Below are 26,074 nucleotides of genomic sequence, written 5' to 3' on the forward strand. Positions count from 1 at the left end.
GTAGGGGGCCATCTTGTCTGAAGTGTTGATTTGTGTGTATTTTGACCACTGGTGGCTGCAAATATTTTTGTAAGATGGAAAGACTTCTTTAGGGACCTTTGACTGATGTTATGACTGTTGACTTCTGTGCCGCAGGTGTGAATTCAGTCCCCGCTCAGTGAAGGTGTGAATGTGTTACCTGTTACCTGTCCACTTTGTGCCTCCTGGCAGATAAGGCCCTCTCAGAGCTTCACCACGTCTCACAATTGAATGATTGAAACTTTTATTAAACTTCCAGCGATTTCCATTCTCTCCCTCTTTAACTGTTATTCAGATGTTCCGATTCATCACGATTAGGAACATGAATCCGGACATATCCCACCCTTGCTTGACACCGGCTTTAATGTTGAACCACTCGCATGTTTCTCCTTGGTCTTCTACTTCGCACTGGAAGTCTTTGTAAAATGTTTTCACCATTCTCACAATATTGTCTGGAATTCCATATTTCTTCATGATCATCAGGTGGACCACCTTTTCGAAATCTACGAAGTTCATGAATAGTGTTGCTTGCCACTCGTTAACCTGTATCGCAGTATGAAGACTTGCTCTGTCGTTCCTCTGCCCGTTCTGTACCCTGCTTGCTCCTTTCTCAGCCTGCGGTCGATTCCTTTTCTCATGCGATCTGCAATGACTCTTCCTCTGTGAATATCAATCAATCAATGTTTACTTATATAGCCCTAAATCACTAGTGTCTCAAAGGGCTGCACAAACCACTACGACATCCTCGACTGTCTTTATATTGGCCCTGTGACGGACTGGAGGACAGTCCAGCGTCTAGTCCACCTTTTGCTTCAAATCAGCTGGAATAGGCTTTAGCTCCCCAAAATGGATCGATAGAAACTCTGTTTTTTCCAAGCTCCCCCATTCATTGGGTTCTCCACTTCAATGTAAGGCTACAGAAGGTTTATAGTCTTCCACCAGACCTGTGTGCATCATTATGTCGTCTTTCTTCTAGTCTTTTCAGTCACTTCTCTGGATCGTTACCCCAGCCATTGTGCTCGCATCAGTTTGGGCAATTTAGGACTGTTTTCTCTTGGGTTCAATTCTTTACGTGATGACTTCCAGTTCCAGTGAGCTGACTTTAATGTCTGCTCACAACTCCCAAGCACCCAACCTGCTTTGCAACCTGTTCCAAACCACATTTCACCCCGACCGCTTGACAATTCCATTGCCACAGGTAATTAAAGACAATTTAAACGTTTTGTCAAGATGATTTATGAATTGTGCTTGAAATGAGTAGTTTCCTACTAAGCACACAAGTGAGAAAAACATTGTGCAGGGCAAAAACATAAACTTAATAATCATATCAATTTATTCTGTGTATTTCTATTATTCTATACATCACAATTATTAAATACCAACTACAAGTTGATTTAGATTTTCAATTCATAACAGAGGAGGTACGAAACTGACAACAAATTGTGTTTTTTCTTTGTTCATCTGGTAGATAATTAAAATAATTACTCCCCAGATGGTTTGGTAACCCAGTGGTTCGCAACTTTTTTTAAATTCAAGTACCCCCTAATCAGAGCAAAGCATTTTTGGTTGAAAAAAAGAGATAAAGAAGTAAAATACAGCACTATGTCATCAGTTTCTGATTTATTAACAGTGCAAAATATTGCTCATTTTTAGTGGTCTTTCTTGAACTATTTGGAAAAAAAGACATAAAAGTAACTAAAAAACGTGTTGAAAAATAAACAAGTGATTCAATTCTAAATAAAGATTTCTCCACATAGAAGTAATCATCAACTTAAAGAGCCCTCTTTGGGGATTGTAATAGAGATCCATCTGGATTCATCAACTTACTTCCAAACATTTCTTCACAAAAAATGAAATATTTAACATCAATATTTCTGGAACATGTCTATAAAAAAAAAAATCTAGCTGTCAACACTGAATATTGCATTGTTGTATTTCTTTTCACACTTTTTGAACTTACATTCATATTTTGTTGAAGTATTATTCAAAAAATATATTTGTAAAGGATTTTTGAATTGTTGCTATTTTTAGAATATTTAAAAAAAAAATCTCACGTACCCCTTGGCATACCTTCAAGTACCCCCCGGGGGTATGCGTACCCCACTGCGGTATACAATAAGATTTACAGTACACATATTTTTCAAGAGAAAAACCCAGGATAAGAAAATTATACAGTGAAACCTGCTTAAATCGGTTATGTCTAGGTCACCCACCAGTCTATATCGAATAATTCCGGATTTACAAGTACACCGTAATACTATAACAGTGTTCCTTCGCCACTTTGAGGTTTACTTACAATAATTCATCGTAGATTTTATATTTTGTATGACTGGATAAATTGAGTTTTAAGTATTCAAATTGTGTCGGTTTTAGGCTGCTTCTACACTAAGATGGCTACGGTCATACAGGGTATATCCCACTGGGGCGGTATAGCTCGGTTGGTAGAGTGGCCGTGCCAGCAACTTGAGGGTTGCGGGTTCGATTCCCGCTTCTGCCATCCTAGTCACTGCCGTTGTGTCCTTGGGCAAGACACTTTGCTCACCTGCTCCCAGTGCCACCCACACTGGTTTAAATATAACTTAGATATTGGGTTTTACTGTGTAGGGCGCTTTGAGACACTATAGAAAAGCGCTATATATTTTCCATTGTATACTCTGAAGACCAGTTCTCTTTGTCTACAGAGGTCTGTTTAGTGTTTTAGAAATTGGGATGTAAAGAGGATACTTTCCCCTCCTTGCCTTATCAGTGACCATGAATTGATTTACGTGGACCCCGACTTAAACAAGTCTAAAAACGTATTGGGGTGTTACCATTTAGTGGTCAATTGTACGTAATATGTACTGTACTGTGCAATCTACTAATACAAGTTTCAATCAATCAATCAGTCAGTGTTGGGGAATGGAGAGCCATTACTTTCTGGGTGGGACTGCTTTCCGATTCAAGAAGTATTTTCTTTATGTCTGAATGTTAGACCACCCCGAGATGACGGTATGACTGTATTGATGTGGGCTGGTCTCCTGAAGCTTCAGTAAAACCTGTTAATATTCCTATTCTGTCTTGATGGTCCTTCTTACTCAGCATATATGTCATCGAAAGAACTTGGGATTGACCAGTTACTTTAATTCCCTGAGAGGGAATACTGTCCAGACGCAACAATAGGCATGCTGTTGTTAGCGTATGCAGGGCTTATAAAGTCTTAAAAAGCATATAATAGTGATATAAAACGTAAAATAAATAATGTGTCTACTTTGCAAAAATTTAACCACCCGGGATTCTGGAATGTAACCCTCGCAACAATGGAGGGAACACTGTACTATTAAAAGGTGCTAGTTTAAGTCGACGTACTTGAGATTTGAGGGGGTATTTTCATGAAAATATTCATGAAAGGTTTTCTGAATGTCATCAACTGCTGAATTATTGTTAACGCTCTCATTATCACAAAGCAGTCTAGTTACACACGCAAAAACAGTGACTTCCTGTTCAATGCAAAATAAGCTTTGAAGAATATAATTGTATTAAACCTGTATTGATATTGATATTAAATTTGTTCTCCCTCAGTTTCCGCTTACTCATCAACTTTTCAAAATACATATTTACCCCTTTATCCTGTCTTAAAGAGCCTGAAGATTACTCATCCTTCGGTGTTCATCTTATCACAGCTGCCAAACTCACCAACACATCAGCGTATTTGTGCCGCCTTCCTATAGAATACTTTAGCTTCACTAATGGATCTGTCAGGACCCGCGTGAGAACATGACAACTGATGAGAGTTCGCGGAACACGTAGAAATGTATTTGCTTCTTGACTTATTATGCTTTGGGGAGTTTCAGCGTAGCAGCCTCACTGGCAATGTCAACTGGTAATGAGAGGTTGCCAGAAGTTGAGGCACTTACGGCCGTCTGAATGTTATGATAATTACACAGAGAAAGTGTAATTTCCACCACAATGAAATTGAACGGAACTTCATACAATGAAGTATGTGTAAGTCTAGTTGGGACAACCAGCTATTCTATAGACAATTATTTTATTTAATTGAATCTTATTTCATGCACGAGCATATACGCTGGGAATGTTCCAGCAACACATTTAAAGGGCCCCTCTGGCAATCAGCGAAGGACGCTCCCCTTTCCTCTCCTGCTTGCTTCTTTGTTTTGTCTTGTCTTAACTTTCTTCTTGCCTCTTTTTGCCATGCTCTCCAAATCTAAACATTGGAACTATTTAACTGGCCTCAACAAAATTGACAAGATCTTGGGTTTGGGGGGAACCTGCTGTCGTGACGAAGCGGTTGTTGCTGGACACACCACGGACTCTTGGGAGAAGAAGGACCCTTTTCTGTCCAGGACGTGAAGCTATCCACCTATTGGGAATTATGACAACAGGATATCTGCTGATTGGAGTAAGCGTTGCTCTGGTTCGTCCACAAATTGGAAGTTGCTGGCGGTCTTCAAAGTAACCCAGAGCTGCCAGAAATGATTGGAGGATGCGGGAAGAACTGTGGATTACATCGGACTGTCTACCTCGCAGTTTTTGAGGACCAGTCATAGACAATTTTAGAGTGAAAACCAAATTTTTTTTTCACTCGCATACAAATCATTCTAACTTGGATTTTTTTCCCTGGCTTCGAGATTTTCCCGAAGATCACTGCAGGAAGACACAAAAAACTCCCTTCTTGACTCTCATGGACACACACCTGTTGTTGTGGACTTTGGACTAGCGACGGCAAATACATCAAGGCCGCGGAACAGAGACACACTATGGGCTTATATACACACACACACACACATCCACAAAAAAAATACACGCCACACATACACACCCCTGCCCCCCAATCCAACGCCCTCGATGCTAATCCCGTTGGGGTGATGAATGGATGGTCAGCGCCTGAGGGCTGCGACCTACCACCATGACCTTGAACTACCTTCCATCTGTTGCTAGATATCTCGAGATGTATGTTGTAATATGTATATGTGCTTTGCTATGGAGTTTTTTTCCCACTCTGAACTGGGCCCCCTTGGGAGCTCAGTCTGGATTGTATTTTTTTACTCATCCTTCCCCAGCGTTGACCTTTTTCCCATCTTTTACGGGGCGCCTTATGGCGACCTATCAGCGTTCTTGTTCTGTAACCCTGTACACTGTTTGTTTGTCTAATCTTGAACAGGTTTGTGCTGAAAACAAAGTTTTGTTGTACTTGTGCAATGACAATAAAGACCTACCTACCTAAATCTAAAAATGTTGTCTACAGGTAAAATTCTCCTTAGAAAAGACGAGTGTTGTCCCGATACCGGTACCAAAATTATTTCAATACTTTTCTAAATGAAGGGGACCACAAAAAACTGCATTATTGGCTTTATTTAAAAAAAACAACAACTTAGGGTACATTAAACATATGTTTCTTATTGCAAGTTTGTCCTTAAATAAAATAGTAAATATACAAGACAAATCGTCTTTTTATTAGTAAGTAAGCAAACAAAGGCTCCTAATTTAGCTGCTGACGTATGCAGTAACATATTGTGTCATTTATCATTCTATTACTTTGTCAGAACTATGAAGGACAAGTGGTAGAAAATAAATTATTAATCTACTCGTTCATTTACTGTTAATATCTGCTTACTGTCTCTTTTAACATGTTCTAGCTACACTTTTGTCAAAATATAATAGTCACTTATTCTTTTGTTGTTTGATACTTTACATTAGTTTTGGATGATACCACAAATTTGGGTATTAATCCGATACCAAATCGTTCCAGCATCATACATTAGTCATATTCAAAGTCCTCATGTGTCCAGAGATTATATTTCCTGAGTTTATAAACAAAATACTTTTCAGAGGTGGTATAGTACCGAATATTATTAATTAGTGTTGTGGAACTACAGTATAATAATACCAGTATACCGTACAACTCTAGAAAAGACACAGAAGTGATCTTAAGCTTGTTTTTCTAATGAGATTTTGCACATTTTGGAATGCCTTCTTGCAGCTAAAAAATATCAGCCTGCTTATATCACCTACAAAAGACTGGAGGGAGATTTAAATTGTGTTTTATGTTTTGATAGCATCGCCATCCCAAAAAGCATGTTATTTTCCAGCAGAATTTGAAGGAATTATAAAATATGGCTTCCAAATGCATGGTTGCAGGTTGTTGCAAAATGACTAATGGCTTGATACATTTAGAAATGATTGGAATATAAGGAAAACATGGACATATTTAGTCAGATCAAGCAGCGCAAAATAATAAAAATAATAATAATAGATTTTATTTGTAAAAAAGCACTTTACGTTGAGCAAACAACCTCAAAGTGCCACAGTGTAAAAAATAGTAATCATAATATTAATAATAAAAAGATAATAAAAATAAATAAAATATAAAACTAGAAACAGCATACATGTCTATAAAAAGGCTTTTTTTAAAAAGATGGGTTTTTAAGCCTTTTTTTAAAAGCATCCACAGTCTGATGTACCCTCAGGTGGTCAGGGAGAGCATCCCACAGACTGGGAGCAGCGGAGCAGAAAATGGGACGCACCGACCGAGGAGAGTGATCATTTTAAGGATTCGGACTTTGAAGAAGAAAGGTTTTGGTCAGTGTTTGGGTGGACAAATTAAAAAGACTCAAGCCATATTGCCATCCCCAAAATTAAAAGTACCCTCAAATGGAGAAAGAGTCCAATAAGGAAATTTAGCTGCGTCTCAAAAACAGAAAAATAAAGTAAGCCACTGGTATTGTAGTTTGTGTCCTCTTCTACTGATGTTTTCCTCAGAATGCTTGAGGAAATGCTAAAACAGCGTGAGGAAACACAGGCTAGGTTCTCAATGGAAATCGGATGGAAAGGCAGGAAATGGCGATATTTTTCGACTTATTTTTTTGCTCATTCTGTTAACCATTTCAGTTTTGATGTAATGATGGACCAGGGCGACTAAAACATGGAATTAAGTGATCAAAATAATAGTTTTACAAGCTTTTATCCACACTGTCAATGCGGAGAAATGGGCTCCCGTTCTGTAAATGACGTCACGTCCTATCAAGTTTGGTGATGGAAAGGCAGCGTTTCAAGTACAGTTAGTTATTTACGGATTACTCAAAAACCAAATTACTTCCATATTCAATTTTAGAAGCAGAAAAATACATTAGATTGTCCTAGTGACATTTTGTTCATCTGTACGCTATGGGTCCTTTGATGTTGTTGAGTTGTTCGGTCTTCCATGAAATTGGAACACTTCAATCATGCATAATCAGCACATTCAGGAAAAATCGCAAATGTGTGAGACTTCATACGACCGCAACCATTTCAGCTTTTGTCTTACCGTTGTCGATGGCAATGAAGAGAGCTGTGTATTTATTGTCACGAACATATGGAGATTCACGGTCCAGAGCGGCCAAAGTGTTGACAGTTCCTCGCAGTTGGTTCACAGTCAGCCAGCCTGCTGGATCTCTCAGGATGGCGTACCTTGGGAAGACAGTTGAAGGTTGGATGTGTGCTGACTAGAAACATCCACATACATAATTACCACCTACTAAAAAACACGTATACCTGAAGTTAGACATATTAGTTATGAGTCACTGGCATATGTTCCTCTTGGTCAGTAACAAGGTAGTGAGGTGAATTATACCGTGGAGTGCCATCTCCAGGTTGGGGAGGAGACCCTGCCCCAAGTGGAGGAGTTCAAGTACCTAGGAGTCTTGTTCACGAGTGAGGGAAGAGTGGATGGTGAGATCGACAGGCAGATCGGTGCGGCGTCTTCAGTAATGCGGACGTTGTATCGATCCGTTGTGGTGAAGAAGGAGCTGAGCCGGAAGGCAAAGCTCTCAATTTACCGGTCGATCTACGTTCCCATCCTCACCTATGGTCATGAGCTTTGGGTCATGACCGAAAGGATAAGATCACGGGTACAAGCGGCCCAAATGAGTTTGGGTCTCTCCCTTAGAGATAGGGTGAGAAGCTCTGCCATCCGGGAGGAACTCAAAGTAAAGCCGCTGCTCCTCCACATGGAGAGGAGCCAGATGAGGTGGTTCGGGCATCTGGTCAGGATGCCACCCGAACGCCTCCCTAGGGAGGTGTTTAGGGCACGTCCAACCGGTAGGAGGCCACGGGGAAGACCCAGGACACGTTGGGAAGACTATGTCTCCCGGCTGGCCTGGGAACGCCTCGGGATCCCCCGGGAAGAGCTGGACGAAGTGGCTGGGGAGAGGGAAGTCTGCGCTTCCCTGCTTAGGCTGCTGCCCCCGCGACACGACCTCGGATAAGCGGAAGAAGATGGATGGATGGATGGCAATTTTCTTATATGATTGGGGAACTAGCATGCATTTGTATTAGGTCACATAATCATTTAGGATTATTCTATTAAGGTCAAAAGTGCACATGTCTACCATAAGCGCTCCAGAGAGGGGTGGCTATTGCACCCAGGAAATTGGGTTCCTACAGCAATGTAGATTTGGACTTTAGGAGGAAGAGTAAAGACATTAGCAAGATCTGGTAGGAAGCTCTCACAATAAGCAGAAGAAGATAGACTTCGGAGGTCACCCGACTTAAACCCATCACAGGAAGTAGGCTGACTGGCCAAGCAACAAAATGGGTGTTGTCCAGACTGGCCGGCCCCAAGGCTAGAACAACAAAGGGCAACTGTATTGGTGTAAAAGGTATTTAAGGACAGTTGTCCGAGAAGAAAGCAGAAGAGATTTGGCCAACTCTTTCTCCTGGAGCTGCAGCTCCAGTCGGAGGCTCACTGAAACAAATAAAGCTTTTTTGTCCGAGGATTCCTCGTTGGCGTCTTATTGGCTCATGACCCATTGCATGACCAACAGAAATATAACGGTAGTATTAAATGTTTCCAGAAAGCTCAAAATCCCATCAAAGTACCACAATAAAACATCACATTCAAACCAATAAAGTGCATGGTGTCGACAAAGTAATCCAAACCATTTCGACCCACGTCTCGTTTAGCTGCGTCTCAAAAACAACAGAAAAATAAAGTAAGCCACTGGTATTCCAGTTTGTGTCCTCTTCTACTGATGTTTTCCGAGAAGAAAACAGAAGAGATTTGGCAAACTCTTTCTCCTGGAGCTGCAGCTCCAGTCGGAGGCTCACTGAAACAAATAAAGCTTTTTGTCCGAGGATTCCTCGTTGGCGTCTTATCGGCTCATGACTCATTGCATGACCAACAGAAATATAACGGTAGTATTAAATGTTTCCAGAAAGCTCAAAATCCCATCAAAGTACCACAATAAAACATCACATTCAAACCAATAAAGTGCATGGTGTCGACAAAGTAATCCAAACCATTTCGACCCACGTCTCGTTTAGCTGCGTCTCAAAAACAACAGAAAAATAAAGTAAGCCACTGGTATTCTAGTTTGTGTCCTCTTCTACTGATGTTTTCCGAGAAGAAAGCAGAAGAGATTTGGCCAACTCTTTCTCCTGGAGCTGCAGCTCCAGTCGGAGGCTCACTGAAACAAAGTTTTTTTGTCCGAGGATTCCTCGTTGGCGTCTTATTGGCTCATGACTCATTGCACAACCAACAGAAATATAACGGTAGTATTAAATGTTTCCAGAAAGCTCAAAATCCCATCAAAGTACCACAATAAAACATCACATTCAAACCAATAAAGTGCATGGTGTCGACAAAGTAATCCAAACCATTTCGACCCACGTCTCGTTTAGCTGCGTCTCAAAAACAACAGAAAAATAAAGTAAGCCACTGGTATTCCAGTTTGTGTCCTCTTCTACTGATGTTTTCCGAGAAGAAAGCAGAAGAGATTTGGCCAACTCTTTCTCCTGGAGCTGCAGCTCCAGTCGGAGGCTCACTGAAACAAAGTTTTTTTGTCCGAGGATTCCTCGTTGGCGTCTTATTGGCTCATGACTCATTGCACGACCAACAGATATACAACAGTAGCATTAAATGTTTCCAGAATGCTCAAAATCCCATCAAAGTACCACAATAAAACATCACATTCAAACCAATAAAGTGCATGGTGTCGACAAAGTAATCCAAACCATTTCGACCCACGTCTCGTTTAGCTGCGTCTCAAAAACAACAGAAAAATAAAGTAAGCCACTGGTATTCTAGTTTGTGTCCTCTTCTACTGATGTTTTCCGAGAAGAAAGCAGAAGAGATTTGGCCAACTCTTTCTCCTGGAGCTGCAGCTCCAGTCGGAGGCTCACTGAAACAAAGTTTTTTTGTCCGAGGATTCCTCGTTGGCGTCTTATTGGCTCATGACTCATTGCACAACCAACAGAAATATAACGGTAGTATTAAATGTTTCCAGAAAGCTCAAAATCCCATCAAAGTACCACAATAAAACATCACATTCAAACCAATAAAGTGCATGGTGTCGACAAAGTAATCCAAACCATTTCGACCCACGTCTCGTTTAGCTGCGTCTCAAAAACAACAGAAAAATAAAGTAAGCCACTGGTATTCCAGTTTGTGTCCTCTTCTACTGATGTTTTCCGAGAAGAAAGCAGAAGAGATTTGGCCAACTCTTTCTCCTGGAGCTGCAGCTCCAGTCGGAGGCTCACTGAAACAAAGTTTTTTTGTCCGAGGATTCCTCGTTGGCGTCTTATTGGCTCATGACCCATTGCATGACCAACAGAAATATAACGGTAGTATTAAATGTTTCCAGAAAGCTCAAAATCCCATCAAAGTACCACAATAAAACATCACATTCAAACCAATAAAGTGCATGGTGTCGACAAAGTAATCCAAACCATTTCGACCCACGTCTCGTTTAGCTGCGTCTCAAAAACAACAGAAAAATAAAGTAAGCCACTGGTATTCCAGTTTGTGTCCTCTTCTACTGATGTTTTCCGGGAAGAAAACAGAATAGATTTGGCCAACTCTTTCTCCTGGAGCTGCAGCTCCAGTCGGAGGCTCACTGAAACAAATAAAACTTTTTGTCCGAGGATTCCTCGTTGGCGTCTTATTGGCTCATGACTCATTGCACGACCAACAGATATACAACAGTAGCATTAAATGTTTCCAGAATGCTCAAAATCCCATCAAAGTACCACAATAAAACATCACATTCAAACCAATAAAGTGCATGGTGTCGACAAAGTAATCCAAACCATTTCGACCCACGTCTCGTTTAGCTGCGTCTCAAAAAAACCAGAAAAATAAAGTAAGGCACTGGTATTCTAGTTTGTGTCCTCTTTTACTGATGTTTTCCAAGAAGAAAGCAGAAGAGATTTGGCCAACTCTTTCTCCTGGAGCTGCAGCTCCAGTCGGAGGCTCACTGAAACAAATAAAGGTTTTTTGTCCGAGGATTCCTCGTTGGCGTCTTATTGGCTCATGACTCATTGCACGGCCAACAGATATACAACAGTAGCACTAAATGTTTCCAGAATGCTCAAAATCCCACCAAAGTACCACAATAAAACATCACATTCAAACCAATAAAGTGCATGGTGTCAACAAAGTAATCCAAACCATTTCGACCCACGTCTCGTTTAGCTGCGTCTCAAAAACAACAGAAAAATAAAGTAAGCCACTGGTATTCCAGTTTGTGTCCTCTTCTACTGATGTTTTCCGAGAAGAAAGCAGAAGAGATTTGGCCAACTCTTTCTCCTGGAGCTGCAGCTCCAGTCGGAGGCTCACTGAAACAAATAAAGCTTTTTGTCCGAGGATTCCTCGTTGGCGTCTTATTGGCTCATGACCCATTGCATGACCAACAGAAATATAACGGTAGTATTAAATGTTTCCAGAAAGCTCAAAATCCAATCAAAGTACCACAATAAAACATCACATTCAAACCAATAAAGTGCATGGTGTCGACAAAGTAATCCAAACCATTTCGACCCGCGTCTCAAAAACAACAGAAAAATAAAGTAAGCCACTGGTATTCCAGTTTGTGTCCTCTTCTACTGATGTTTTCCGAGAAGAAAACAGAAGAGATTTGGCCAACTCTTTCTCCTGGAGCTGCAGCTCCAGTCGGAGGCTCACTGAAACAAATAAAGCTTTTTGTCCGAGGATTCCTCGTTGGCGTCTTATTGGCTCATGACCCATTGCATGACCAACAGAAATATAACGGTAGTATTAAATGTTTCCAGAAAGCTCAAAATCCAATCAAAGTACCACAATAAAACATCACATTCAAACCAATAAAGTGCATGGTGTCAACAAAGTAATCCAAACCATTTCGACCCACGTCTCGTTTAGCTGCGTCTCAAAAACAACGGAAAAATAAAGTAAGCCACTGGTATTCTAGTTTGTGTCCTCTTCTACTGATGTTTTCCGAGAAGAAAGCAGAAGAGATTTGGCCAACTCTTTCTCCTGGAGCTGCAGCTCCAGTCGGAGGCTCACTGAAACAAATAAAGGTTTTTTGTCCGAGGATTCCTCGTTGGCGTCTTATTGGCTCATGACTCATTGCACGACCAACAGAAATATAACGGTAGTATTAAATGTTTCCAGAAAGCTCAAAATCCCATCAAAGTACCACAATAAAACATCACATTCAAACCAATAAAGTGCATGGTGTCGACAAAGTAATCCAAACCATTTCGACCCACGTCTCGTTTAGCTGCGTCTCAAAAACAACGGAAAAATAAAGTAAGCCACTGGTATTCTAGTTTGTGTCCTCTTCTACTGATGTTTTCCGAGAAGAAAGCAGAAGAGATTTGGCCAACTCTTTCTCCTGGAGCTGCAGCTCCAGTCGGAGGCTCACTGAAACAAATACCAAATACTTGTTATTAAGTATTTTAATTGTAGTTGACTATCATCCTTACTGAGATTTGTCTTGCCCGTGAGGCTCAGTGACTAAAGTACAAGGATCAATGGTTGGTTGTTTACATTGTTTTTAAAAAGAGACCATTCTGTGCCCCAAAAAAATAATTGGATGGATTCGGTGTGGGGAAAATTAAGAGCCTTGACCTCAACCTCATCAATATCTTAGAACTGTGAGCCAACAGGCCCTCTCAAGGTAAGTTAGTCATCTCTCTGACGTTATACAGTCGTGATCAAAAGTTGACGTACACTTGTAAAGAACATAATGATATGGCTTTCTTGAGTTTCCAATAATTTGTACAATTCATATTTTTTTGTAATAAAGTGATTGGAGCACATACTTGTTGGTCACAAACAACATTCATGAAGTTTGGTTCTTTTATGGATGTATTATGGGTCTACTGAAAATGTGACCAACATTTGACCACAGAACTCGAATAATTAACTCAATCCCTACCGTCAAGCATGGTGGTGGTAGAATTATGCTCTGACCCTAATATGTTGCCAATGGAACTGGTGCTTTACAGAGAGTAAATGGGACAATGAAAAAGGAGGATTACTTCCAAAATATTCAGGACAAGCTAAAACCATCAGCCCGGAGGTTGGGTCTTGGGCGCAGTTGTGTTCCAACAGGCCAAATGACCCCAAACACACATCAAAAGTGGTAAAAGAATGGCTAAATTAGGCTACAATTAAAGTTTTAGAATGGCCTTCCTAAAGTTCTGAGTTAAATGTGTGGACAATGCCGAAGAAACAAGTCCGTGTCAGAAAACCAACAAATTTAGCTGAACTGCACCAATTTTGTCAAGAGTAATGCTCAAAAATCCAACCAGAAGTTTGCCAGATGCTTGTGGATTGCAGTGAAACTTGCCAAAGGACATGTAAGCAAACATTAACATTGCTGTACGTATACTTTGGACCCAGCAGATTTGGTCACATTTTCGGAAGACCGATAATAAATTCATAAAAGAACCAAACTTCATGAATGTTTTTTGTGACCAACAAGTATGTGCTCCAATCACTCTATCACCAAAAAATAAGAGTTGTAGAAATTATTGGAAACTCAAGAAAGCCATGACATTATGTTCTTTACAAGTACCGTATTTTTCGGACTATAAGTCGCAGTTTTTTTCATAGTTTCCGGAGGTGCGACATATACTTCGGAAAGACTTATGTGTGAAATTATTAACACATTATCGTAAAATACAAATACAATTATTTATCTCATTCGCGGAATAGACAAAGAAAATGTCAGCAATCGTCATACACATGTCAACCATTAACGTCCTCCCAGCGCGGTAACAACACACAACAACAGCAGTCACGTTTTTCGTATACCGTAAAGCAGTTCGTCTGCCGTAAACAGCAATGTTGTGAAACTCTTAAACTGGAAAATACTGCCATCTATAGTACATGCATATGTGACAATAACATCTACGGCTTTTAGAGAGTGCAGTGCACAACTGCGCACACAACAAGGAGACGAAGCAGAAGAACGAGGAAGATACATTCGTGCCACACAGCAATGCATCATCAGAGAGGGTGTTCAGATAGTTTGGTAAAGGTATAGCATGTTCTATATGTTATAGTTATTTGAATGACTCTTACCATAATTTGTTAGGTTAACATAGTAGTTGGTTATTTATGACTCATATAACCTACACTTATTCAGCCTTTATTTATTTTAAATTGCCTTTCAAATGTCTATTCTTGGATTGTATCAAATAAATTTCCCCCAAAAATGCGACGTATACCCCGGATCGACTTATAATCCGAAAAGAACGGTATATGTCAACATTTGACCATGACTGTAGATACACAACCATTGCCTGGAGGGAATAATAAAGTGTACATCCTGTATCCTTTAAGGTAGACATTTATTTTTTGTCAATTCCAGAAGGAAATACAAAATGTCCAGTGCAGAAGATGCTGGTTGTCAGGAAGTTACAGCATTTCAAACGTAGCCACTGGAGATCTCCAGACCAGAAAGGGTGTTCATTAAACTCCAGTACCAGCATCAATAAAATACTGACAAAAACCAGAGACTTTAAGAACTGGACTCACATTGGAGACCCTTGACAGAAGAAACAGAATAAGTAAAACTGTCTGAAAATCTTGTAGAAAGTTTTCCCAGAAAACTGGAAACTTCTCTACATTCATTTGTGTTCTCAATTCTCGTGAGTGGTAATGGGCAATGGCTCCTCCAGTACTTTTTCTACATAGTTTATTTATGTCGGTAACAAGTTCTACTTTCTCTCCTGTGAGTAAGATTTTGACGTGATTTGAAACTTTCAGAGAAAGAAACAGCAGCAAATGACATCATAGCTGAGGAGGATTTTTTTTTCAAAACTTTCTCTCTTGATCACCCACCTCCAGCAGAAGACTCTAGTCCAGGGGTAGGGAACCTATGGCTCTAGAGCCAGATGTGGCTCTTTTGATGACTGCATCTGGCTCTCTGATAAATCTGAGCTAACACTGCTTAACGCAATAAGTAATGACCAATTCCACTTGTAATCAAAGTGTTAAAAATAAAGTTCAAAATATTAAACAAGCTCATGCATTTGAATCCATCCATCCTTTTTCTACCGCACTTGTTCAAGAAATTGCCTGATTTATTTATTATTGTTTTTTTTAGGGCTTGCCCTCCTGGGGGTTCTTCAGACCACCAAGCTCCGACATGAAAGCCTGTTTCAGGGTTACGATATTTTTAAATGTTTTAATAAGTCTCTCAGTTGCTTTCCAGCAATTGTCTTTTTCTCTTTCGTTCTCGCTCGCGCTCTGGCTCCAGCTCCAACCCTGTCCCTCCCCCCGGCTGCTACTTATAACAGAGCGACAGGTGATTAGATAACAAGGCCCAGGTGGGGTCTATGCACCTGTCGCTGTTTTCGAGGCCGGTCCTGGCACACCCTGCTTCGCTGCAGGCCCGCAGGCCACGTCCCTCCACAGTTAGCTTCAGAATATCCACGTTATAGGGACGGCGTGGCGCAGTGGGAGAGTGGCCGTGTGCAACCCGAGGGTCCCTGGTTCAATCCCCACCTAGTACCAACCCCGCTCACGTCCGTTGTGTCCTGAGTAAGACACTTCACCCTTGCTCCTGATGGGTGCTGGTTGGCGCCTTGCATGGCAGCTCCCTCCATCAGTGTGTGAATGGGTAAATGTGGAAGTAGTGTCAAAGCGCTTTGAGTACCTTGAAGGTAGAAAAGCGCTATACAAGTACAACCCATTTATTATTTATTTATTACAAAGAATACGAGACCTATTATAGTCTAGTAATTTTGGTCTTACTTAAAAATGCGTGATATGGCTCTTACGGAAATACATTTTAAAATATTTGGATTCTTGGCTCTCTCAGCCAAAAAGGTTCCCGACCCCTGCTCCAGCCCCATACCCATGATCAAGTATTACAAGTACCAGAATATGGTTTTGAACATTAGATCTAACAAATCACAGTCATCAAAATTTCCTGCCACGCCCCCCAGGACTCAAACCCCACCCACATCACAAATATATTTTTTTTCATCCACTCAAGCCAAAGCAGAAACTAAAACTCTTTCTGGACAATTTAAAGGGGAGTATTCTGCCCTCCTCCTCAACTCCCTCCACACACCCCAAAAGACTGTCCTAGATCGCGGTGAGCGTGTCTGGCATCCGCCCCTTGAGGAGGGGGCTAGGGCTGGGAGCGGTTCAGGTGGGGTCGCTCAGCGCCATGCCAAGTCACAGCCTCTAGTACAGCCGCCACCACCAGTTCTTTGGCCTGCCAAGCCACAGCCGCCAGCTTGCCCGCCACCACCAGTTATCCAGCCTGCCAAACCACAGCGGACAGCACGGGCGCCACCACCGCCCCCACCTGTCTTTCGGCCTGCTAAGCCGCAACCCCCAGCTAGGCCACCTCCATCTGCACCACAGCTAGCACCTGTCGCTACTCCACGGCTAGCACCACGTCATAGTCCACAGACTTTAAGAACTGGACTCACATTGGAGACCCTTGACAGAAGAAACAGAATAAGTAAAACTATCTGAAAATCTTGTAGAAAGTTTTCCCAGAAAACTGGAAACTTCTCTACATTCGTTTGTGTTCTCAATTCTCGTGAGTGGTAATGGGCAATGGCTCCTCCAGTACTTTTTCTACATAGTTTATTTATGTCGGTAACACGTTCTACTTTCTCTCCTGAGAGTAAGATTTTGCCGTGATTGGATACTTTCAGAGAGAGAGAGAGCACCAAATGACATCACAGCTCAGGAGGATTTTTTTTCAAAACTTTCTCTCTTGATCACCCGCCTCCAGCAGAAGACTCTAGTCCCATAACATTGATCAAGTATTACTTGTACCAGAATTTGATTTTGAACATTAGATCTAACAAATCACAGTCATCAAAATTTCATGCCATGCCCCCCAAGACTCAAGCCCCGCCCACATCAAAATTATATATTTTTTTTCATCCACTCAAGCCAAAGCAGAAACTAAAACTCTTTCTGGACAATTTAAAGGGGAGGATTCTGCCCTCCTCCTCACCTCCCTCCACACACCCCAAAAGACTGTCCTAGATCGCGGTGAGCGTGTCTGGTATCCGCCCCTTGAGGGGGGGACTAGGGTTGGGAGCGGTTCAGGTGGGGTCGCTCAGCGCCATGCCAAGTCACAGCCTCTAGCACAGCCGCCACCACCAGTTCTTTGGCCTGCCAAGCCACAGCCGCCAGCTTGCCCGCCACCACCAGTTATCCAGCCTGCCAAGCCACAGCCGCCAGCTTGCCCGCCACCACCGCCCCCACCTGTCTTTCGGCCTGCTAAGCCGCAACCCCCAGCTAGGCCACTTCCACCTGCACCACGGCTAGCACCTGTCGCTACTCCAAGGCTAGCACCACGTCATAGTCCACGGACTTTAAGAACTGGACTCACATTGGAGACCCTTGACAGAAGAAACAGAATAAGTAAAACTATCTGAAAATCTTGTAGAAAGTTTTCCCAGAAAACTGGAAACTTCTCTACATTCGTTTGTGTTCTCAATTCTCGTGAGTGGTAATGGGCAATGGCTCCTCCAGTACTTTTTCTACATAGTTTATTTATGTCAGTAACACGTTCTACTTTCTCTCCTGAGAGTAAGATTTTGCCGTGATTGGATACTTTCAGAGAGAGAGAGAGAGAGCAGCAAATGACATCACAGCTCAGGAGGATTTTTTTTCAAAACTTTCTCTCTTGATCACCCACCTCCAGCAGAAGACTCTAGTCCCATAACATTTATCAAGTATTACTTGTACCAGAATTTGATTTTGAACATTAGATCTAACAAATCACAGTCCTCAAAATTTCATGCCATGCCCCCCAAGACTCAAGCCCCGCCCACATCAAAAATATATATTTTTTTCATCCACTCAAGCCAAAGCCGAAACTAAAACTCTTTCTGGACAATTTAAAGGGGAGTATTCTGCCCTCCTCCTCACCTCCCTCCACACACCCCAAAAGACTGTCCTAGATCGCGGTGAGCGTGTCTGGTATCCGCCCCTTGAGGGGGGGGCTAGGGCTGGGAGTGGTTCAGGTGGGGTCGCTCAGCGCCATGCCAAGTCACAGCCTCTAGAACAGCCGCCACCACCAGTTCTTTGGCCTGCCAAGCCACAGCCACCAGCTTGCCCGCCACCACCGCCCCCACCTGTCTTTCGGCCTGCTAAGTCGCAACCCCCAGCTAGGCCACCTCCACCTGCACCACAGCTAGCACCTGTCGCTACTCCACGGCTAGCACCACGTCATAGTCCACAGACTTTAAGAACTGGACTCACATTGGAGACCCTTGACAGAAGAAACAGAATAAGTAAAACTATCTGAAAATCTTGTAGAAAGTTTTCCCAGAAAACTGGAAACTTCTCTACATTCATTTGTGTTCTCAATTCTCGTGAGTGGTAATGGGCAATGGCTCCTCCAGTACTTTTTCTACATAGTTTATTTATGTCGGTAACACGTTCTACTTTCTCTCCTGAGAGTAAGATTTTGCCGTGATTGGATACTTTCAGAGAGGGAGAGAGCAGCAAATGACATCACAGCTCAGGAGGATTTTTTTTCAAAACTTTCTCTCTTGATCACCCACCTCCAGCAGAAGACTCTAGTCCCATAACATTGATCAAGTATTACTTGTACCAGAATTTGATTTTGAACATTAGATCTAACAAATCACAGTCATCAAAATTTCATGCCATGCCCCCCAAGACTCAAGCCCCGCCCACATCAAAAATATATATTTTTTTCATCCACTCAAGCCAAAGCAGAAACTAAAACTCTTTCTGGACAATTTAAAGGGGAGTATTCTGCCCTCCTCCTCACCTCCCTCCACACACCCCAAAAGACTGTTCCAGATCGCGGTGAGCGTGTCTGGTATCCGCCCCTTGAGGGGAGGGCTAGGTCTGGGAGCGGTTCAGGTGGGGTCGCTCAGCGCCATGCCAAGTCACAGCCTCTAGTACAGCCGCCACCACCAGTTCTTTGGCCTGCCAAGCCACAGCCGCCAGCTTGCCCGCCACCACCAGTTATTCAGCCTGCCAAGCCACAGCCGCCAGCTTGCCCGCCACCACCACCGCCCCCACCTGTCTTTCGGCCTGCTAAGCCGCAACCCCCAGCTAGGCCACCTCTACCTGCACCACGGCTAGCACCTGTCGCTACTCCACGGCTAGCACCACGTCATAGTCCACAGACTTTAAGAACTGGACTCACATTGGAGACCCTTGACAGAAGAAACAGAATAAGTAAAACTTTCTGAAAATCTTGTAGAAAGTTTTCCCAGAAAACTTGAAACTTCTCTACATTCATTTGTGTTCTCAATTCTCGTGAGTGGTAATGGGCAATGGCTCCTCCAGTACTTTTTCTACATAGTTTATTTATGTCGGTAACACGTTCTACTTTCTCTCCTGAGAGTAAGATTTTGCCGTGATTGGAAAGTTTCAGAGAGGGAGAGAGAGAGGAGACGGCATGCAGCCAATGCTAATAAACCCCTTCTGTCTGAGAAGTGCTGAGTGTGCGTAAGCAACAGTTCTAAGGACAGTACAACGGGGGGCGCTGACTTGTGTTTGGACACAACCACTGTGCACTTCATCTAAATTCACAGCGGGCAAAGCGAGAGGACGGGGGGTGGGGGGGAAGGGGAGATGGAGGCGATGCAGGGAGAGTGATGAGGAGAGGGATGAAGAAGGAAGCCGAACCGCACGGAGGCATCATACCGCGAATGAGGGCGGTAATGAAAATACATTTCCTCCACTTTCTTTGCACATGTAATTTTAAAGCTGCTTCGTCTGGGCTGCCTTCTGAGCGACTTGGTTCAGGTTCAGTTTGGGGACTCAGTCAAAGTTCGCTTCAGATGCGACACCAGTCGTCCGTTTTCTGCCATTATTCAACTTCAGACGGAGCACATCCCTGTGGACTTTGTGTGAACCGGTCCGATGACCATGGATGAAGTACTGGCTGTCCAGAGTCGAGACCCAGGATGGACCGCTCGTCGGGACCCAGGATGGACCGCTCGCCTGTATCGGTTGGGGACGTCTCTACGCTGCTGATCCGCTTGAGATGGTTTCCTATGGACAGGACTCTCGCTGCTGTCTTGGATCCGCTTGAACTGAACTCTCGCGGCTGTGTTGGAGCCACTATGGATTGAACTTTCACAGTATCATGTTAGACCCGCTCCACATCCATTGCTTTTGGTCCCCTAGAGGGGGGGGGGGTTGCCCACATCTGAGGTCCTCTCCAAGGTTTCTCATAGTCAGCATTGTCACTGGCGTCCCACTGGATGTGAATTCTCCCTGCCCACTGGGTGTGAGTTTTCCTTGCCCTTTTGTGGGTTCTTCCGAGGATGTTGTAGTCGTAATGATTTGTGCAGTCCTTTGAGACATTTGTGATTTGGGGCTATATAAATAAACATTGATTGATTGATTGATTGATTGACTACTCCTTGGAATGGTCACTGTCGGGAACTTAAACCAACAAGTCTGCATCAACCGCTGAACCAGGACTAACTTACAGTCAACTCTTTTATTAACTCAAAACACAGTCTAGTAAAATACTGTTCCTCATTCAAATGATTGCCATTGTTATTCCCCCACAGTACCGTACCAACTTTAACCTGCTCAGTGGTTAGAGCATGGCTGTCAAACTCTGGCCCGCCGTGTAATTTAATTTGGCCCTTGAGGTAATATCTATTTAGCATTAGAGCTGGTCCTCCGGTGTTATACAGCGTTGGTGCCGCTGTAACACCGCATTCACCGCTAATACTCATACTTGCCAACCCTCCTAATTTTCCCGGTAGACTCCCGAAGTTCAGTGCCCCTCCTGAAAATCTCCCGGGGCAACCATTCTCCCGAATTTCTACCGATTTCCACCTGGACAACTATATTGGGGGCGTGCATTTAAGGCACTGCCTTTAGCGTTCTCTACAACCTGTCGTCACGTCCGCTTTTCCTCCATACTAACAGCGTGTCACATAATATTTGTGGCTTTTACGCACGCACGCACGCACGCACGCACGCACGCACGCACGCACGCACGCACGCACGCACGCACGCACGCACGCACGCACGCACGCACGCACGCACGCACGCACGCACGCACGCACGCACGCACGCACGCACGCACGCACGCACGCACGCACGCACGCACGCACGCACGCACGCACGCACGCACGCACGCACGCACGCACGCACGCACGCACGCACGCACGCACGCACGCACGCACGCACGCACGCACGCACACACACACACACACACACACACACACACACACACACACACACACACACACACACACACACACACACACACACACACACGCGAATGCAAGCATACTTGGTCAACAGCCATACAGGTCACACTGAGGGTGGTCGTATAAACAACTTTAGCACTGTTACAAATATGCGCCACACTGTGAACCCACACCAAACAAGAATGACAAACATTTCGGGTGAACATCCGCCCCGTAACACAACAGAACAAATACCCAGAATCCGTTGCAGCACTAACTTTTCCGGGAAACTTCCAGCAAACTGACCAATAATTAACGTTTTATTCATGCATTTTCTCTTGCTACTTCAAGGCTTGAATGTTTGGTTCATTCATTAGTTATTTTATTTTTATTTTATTAGCCTGTGGGAAAAAAATATTTACCTCAAAATATTGCAAATAGAAAAAAAGGCATAAAGTTTTTATTTAAATTTTATTTGATATGCCATTGATATTTTTTTAATTGTTATTATTTTAAACTGGATTTTGCATGTCACTATAAAGTTATATAAGCCTTGCTTGTTCAATATTTAATGCAAAACTTGTTTGGGTCCCTATTAAAAGGTTCATTTGTTCAACCTTGGCCCGCGTATTTGTTCACTTTTAAATGTTGTCCCACTCTGTATTTGAGTTTGACACCCCTGGGTTAGAGTGTCCGCCCTGAGATCGGTAGGTCGTGAGTTCAAACCAAAGACTATACAAATGGGACCCGTTACCTCCCTACTGGGCACTCAGCATCAAGGGTTGGAATTGGGGGTTAAATCATCAAAATGATTCCCGAGCGTGGCCACCGCTGCTGCTCACTGCTCCCCTCACCTCCCAGGGGGTGATCAAGGGTGATGGGTCAAATATAAAGGGTAGTTTCACCACACCTAGTGTACAATGTCTGCTGTCACTGGGTTGCCAACCGCTAGGATGCTGATATATGACTCATAATCGTTGCGAAGAAAAAAACAAAAGCTTGGTGCAAACCATCATTTTTTACGTGACTTTCTCACCATTTCACGGTCTAAATTGGCTGTCAAAGTTGACTATTTTCTTAGTTTACGTTCACAAAATCTTACTACTAAACTGACAGGCATTATTGATAATCGGGAACTTTCACCACCTCTGAAGCAAGAAAGCAGCCCACCAGCTGATATGTCAATCCAGCGGCATAATGAATGTGTCAGAGTTAGTTTGTGTCCAACCCCAAGATGCAGAGAAGCAGGGAGGCATTTTGCAGGAAAACATGATTTCATTTAAATACTAAGACAAAAACAAAAACAGGGTTCAAACAAAAAGCGTGCACGTGGGCGGATAACAAACTTTAGGCCTAGCGTGGAAGCTAACATGTATATAGCAGGAAACAGAAGTCGTACTTGTAAAATGAAAAAACAGACTGGAAGCAGGGAACAAAAAACAGTAAGCTACAAACATCTAACGAAATATAGCTTACCGCTACGCTGCAAAGACACGACAGGAGTGACAATACATCACATTGACAATAATCCAGCACTGACTGGAGGAACGAAGCAGGTAAAATAGGAACGGGCTGATTGACACCAGGTGTGGCCAGGTGCCAATCAGCCGCAGCTGGGGAGAAACAGCGCCCAGGGAGAAACACAGGAAACAGACAAAATAAGAGCGCTGACAGGAAACACTGCACACACACACACGCACGTGGGCGGATAACAAACTTTAGGCCTAGCGTGGAAGCTAACATGTATGTAGCAGGAAACAGAAGTCGTACTAGTAAAATGAAAAAACAGACTGGAAGCAGGGAACAAAAAACAGTAAGCTACAAACATCTAACGAAATATAGCTTACCGCTACGCTGCAAAGACACCACCTGATACGACACGACAGGAGTGACAATACATCACATTGACAATCATCCAGCACTGACTGGAGGAACAAAGCAGGTAAAATAGGAACGGGCTGATTGACACCAGGTGTGGCCAGGTGCCAATCAGCCGCAGCTGGGGAGAAACAGCGCCCAGGGAGAAACACAGGAAACAGACAAAATAAGAGCGCTGACAGGAAACACTGCACACACACACGCACGTGGGCGGATAACAAAATTTAGGCCTAGCGTGGAAGCTAACATGTATACAGCAGGAAACAGAAGTCGTACTAGTAAAATGAAAAAACAGACTGGAAGCAGGGAACAAAAAACAGTAAGCTACAAACATCTAACGAAATATAGCTTACCGCTACGCTGCAAAGACACGACAGGAGTGACAATACATCACATTGACAATAATCCAGCACTGACTGGAGGAACGAAGCAGGTAAAATAGGAACGGGCTGATTGACACCAGGTGTGGCCAGGTGCCAATCAGCCGCAGCTGGGGAGAAACAGCGCCCAGGGAGAAACACAGGAAACAGACAAAATAAGAGCGCTGACAGGAAACACTGCACACACACACACGCACGTGGGCGGATAACAAACTTTAGGCCTAGCGTGGAAGCTAACATGTATGTAGCAGGAAACAGAAGTCGTACTTGTAAAATGAAAAAACAGACTGGAAGCAGGGAACAAAAAACAGTAAGCTACAAACATCTAACGAAATATAGCTTACCGCTACGCTGCAAAGACACCACCTGATACGGCACGACAGGAGCGACAATACATCGCATTGACAATCATCCAGCACTGACTGGAGGAACGAAGCAGGTAAAATAGGAACGGGCTGATTGACACCAGGTGTGGCCAGGTGCCAATCAGCCGCAGCTGAGGAGAAACAGCGCCCAGGGAGAAACACAGGAAACCGACAAAATAAGAGCGCTGACAGGAAACACTGCACACACACACGCACGTGGGCGGATAACAAACTTTAGGCCTAGCGTGGAAGCTAACATGTATATAGCAGGAAACAGAAGTCGTACTTGTAAAATGAAAAAACAGACTGGAAGCAGGGAACAAAAAACAGTAAGCTACAAACATCTAACGAAATATAGCTTACCGCTACGCTGCAAAGACACGACAGGAGCGACAATACATCACATTGACAATAATCCAGCACTGACTGGAGGAACAAAGCAGGTAAAATAGGAACGGGTTGATTGACACCAGGTGTGGCCAGGTGCCAATCAGCCGCAGCTGAGGAGAAACAGCGCCCAGGGAGAAACACAGGAAACGGACAAAATAAGAGCGCTGACAGGAAACACTGCACACACACACACGCACGTGGGCGGATAACAAACTTTAGGCCTAGCGTGGAAGCTAACATGTATATAGCAGGAAACAGAAGTCGTACTAGTAAAATGAAAAAACAGACTGGAAGCAGGGAACAAAAAACAGTAAGCTACAAACATCTAACGAAATATAGCTTAGCGCTACGCTGCAAAGACACGACAGGAGCGACAATACATCACATTGACAATAATCCAGCACTGACTGGAGGAACAAAGCAGGTAAAATAGGAACGGGCTGATTGACGCCAGGTGTGGCCAGGTGCCAATCAGCCGCAGCTGAGGAGAAACAGCGCCCAGGGAGAAACACAGGAAACAGACAAAATAAGAGCGCTGACAGGAAACACTGCACACACACACGCACGTGGGCGGATAACAAACTTTAGGCCTAGCGTGGAAGCTAACATGTATATAGCAAGAAACAGAGGTCGTACTTGTAAAATGAAAAAACAGACTAGAAGCAGGGAACAAAAAACAGTAAGCTACAAACATCTAACGAAATATAGCTTACCGCTACGCTGCAAAGACACCACCTGATACGACACGACAGGAGCGGCAATACATCGCATTGACAATAATCCAGCACTGACTGGAGGAACAAAGCAGGTAAAATAGGAACGGGCTGATTGACACCAGGTGTGGCCAGGTGCCAATCAGCCGCAGCTGAGGAGAAACAGCGCCCAGGGAGAAACACAGGAAACAGACAAAATAAGAGCGCTGACAGGAAACACCACACACACACACACACACACACACACACACACACACACACACACACACACACACACACACACACACACACACACACACACACACACACACACACACACACACACACACACACAGAGAGAGGAAACAAAGACAAATGCAGAGGGAAAAACTAAAACATAGACAAACTGTCAGGGGCAAGCCTGATAGAATGAATGCATAATGAATGAATGCCTCTAATCAATGCGCTTGTAATAAGAATATCGCTAAAACGTGGTTAATATTCAGGTCCCGACATGTAAATGCCGTACTGTTAGCGCCTTTTTGATGGTTATTTATCAGGTTTGACATCCTGGCTCCCACTGGCTCTATTGTTAGCAGACTTGTATACACGTTTATTTATTGGAGACGGCGTGGCGGGAATTGGGAGAGTGGCCGTGCCAGAAATTGGGAGAGTGGCCGTGCCAGCAACCTGAGGGTTCCTGGTTCAATCCCCACCAACCTCGTCACGTCCGTTGTGTCCTTGAGCAAGACACTTCACCCTTGCTCCTGATGGGCTGTGGTTAGGTCGTTGCACGCCATCAGTGTGTGAATGGATTCATGTGGAAGTAGTGTCAAAGCGCTTTGAGTACCTCGAAGGTAGAAAAGCGCTTTCCAAGTACAACATGATTACCGATTTATGAGTTAAAATGCTCAAATTCTTGTCCCTCATA

At 43.5% G+C, this 26,074-nt stretch overlaps 1 protein-coding gene across 1 annotated transcript in view; it reads right to left on the bottom strand.

Moving 5' to 3' along the window:
- The window catches only part of cdh13 (cadherin 13, H-cadherin (heart)), a 795,802-nt gene that overhangs the window by 114,653 nt on the left and 655,075 nt on the right, over window positions 1-26,074 (bottom strand). The window contains exon 12 of the mRNA XM_061917999.1: window positions 7,319-7,461. Coding sequence (XP_061773983.1) covers window positions 7,319-7,461 — 143 coding nt within the window. The remainder of the gene's footprint in view (window positions 1-7,318; window positions 7,462-26,074) is intronic.

This window comes from Nerophis ophidion, linkage group LG12, assembly GCF_033978795.1.
Source record: "Nerophis ophidion isolate RoL-2023_Sa linkage group LG12, RoL_Noph_v1.0, whole genome shotgun sequence".
In the NCBI taxonomy this organism is placed as follows: Eukaryota; Metazoa; Chordata; class Actinopteri; order Syngnathiformes; family Syngnathidae; genus Nerophis; species Nerophis ophidion.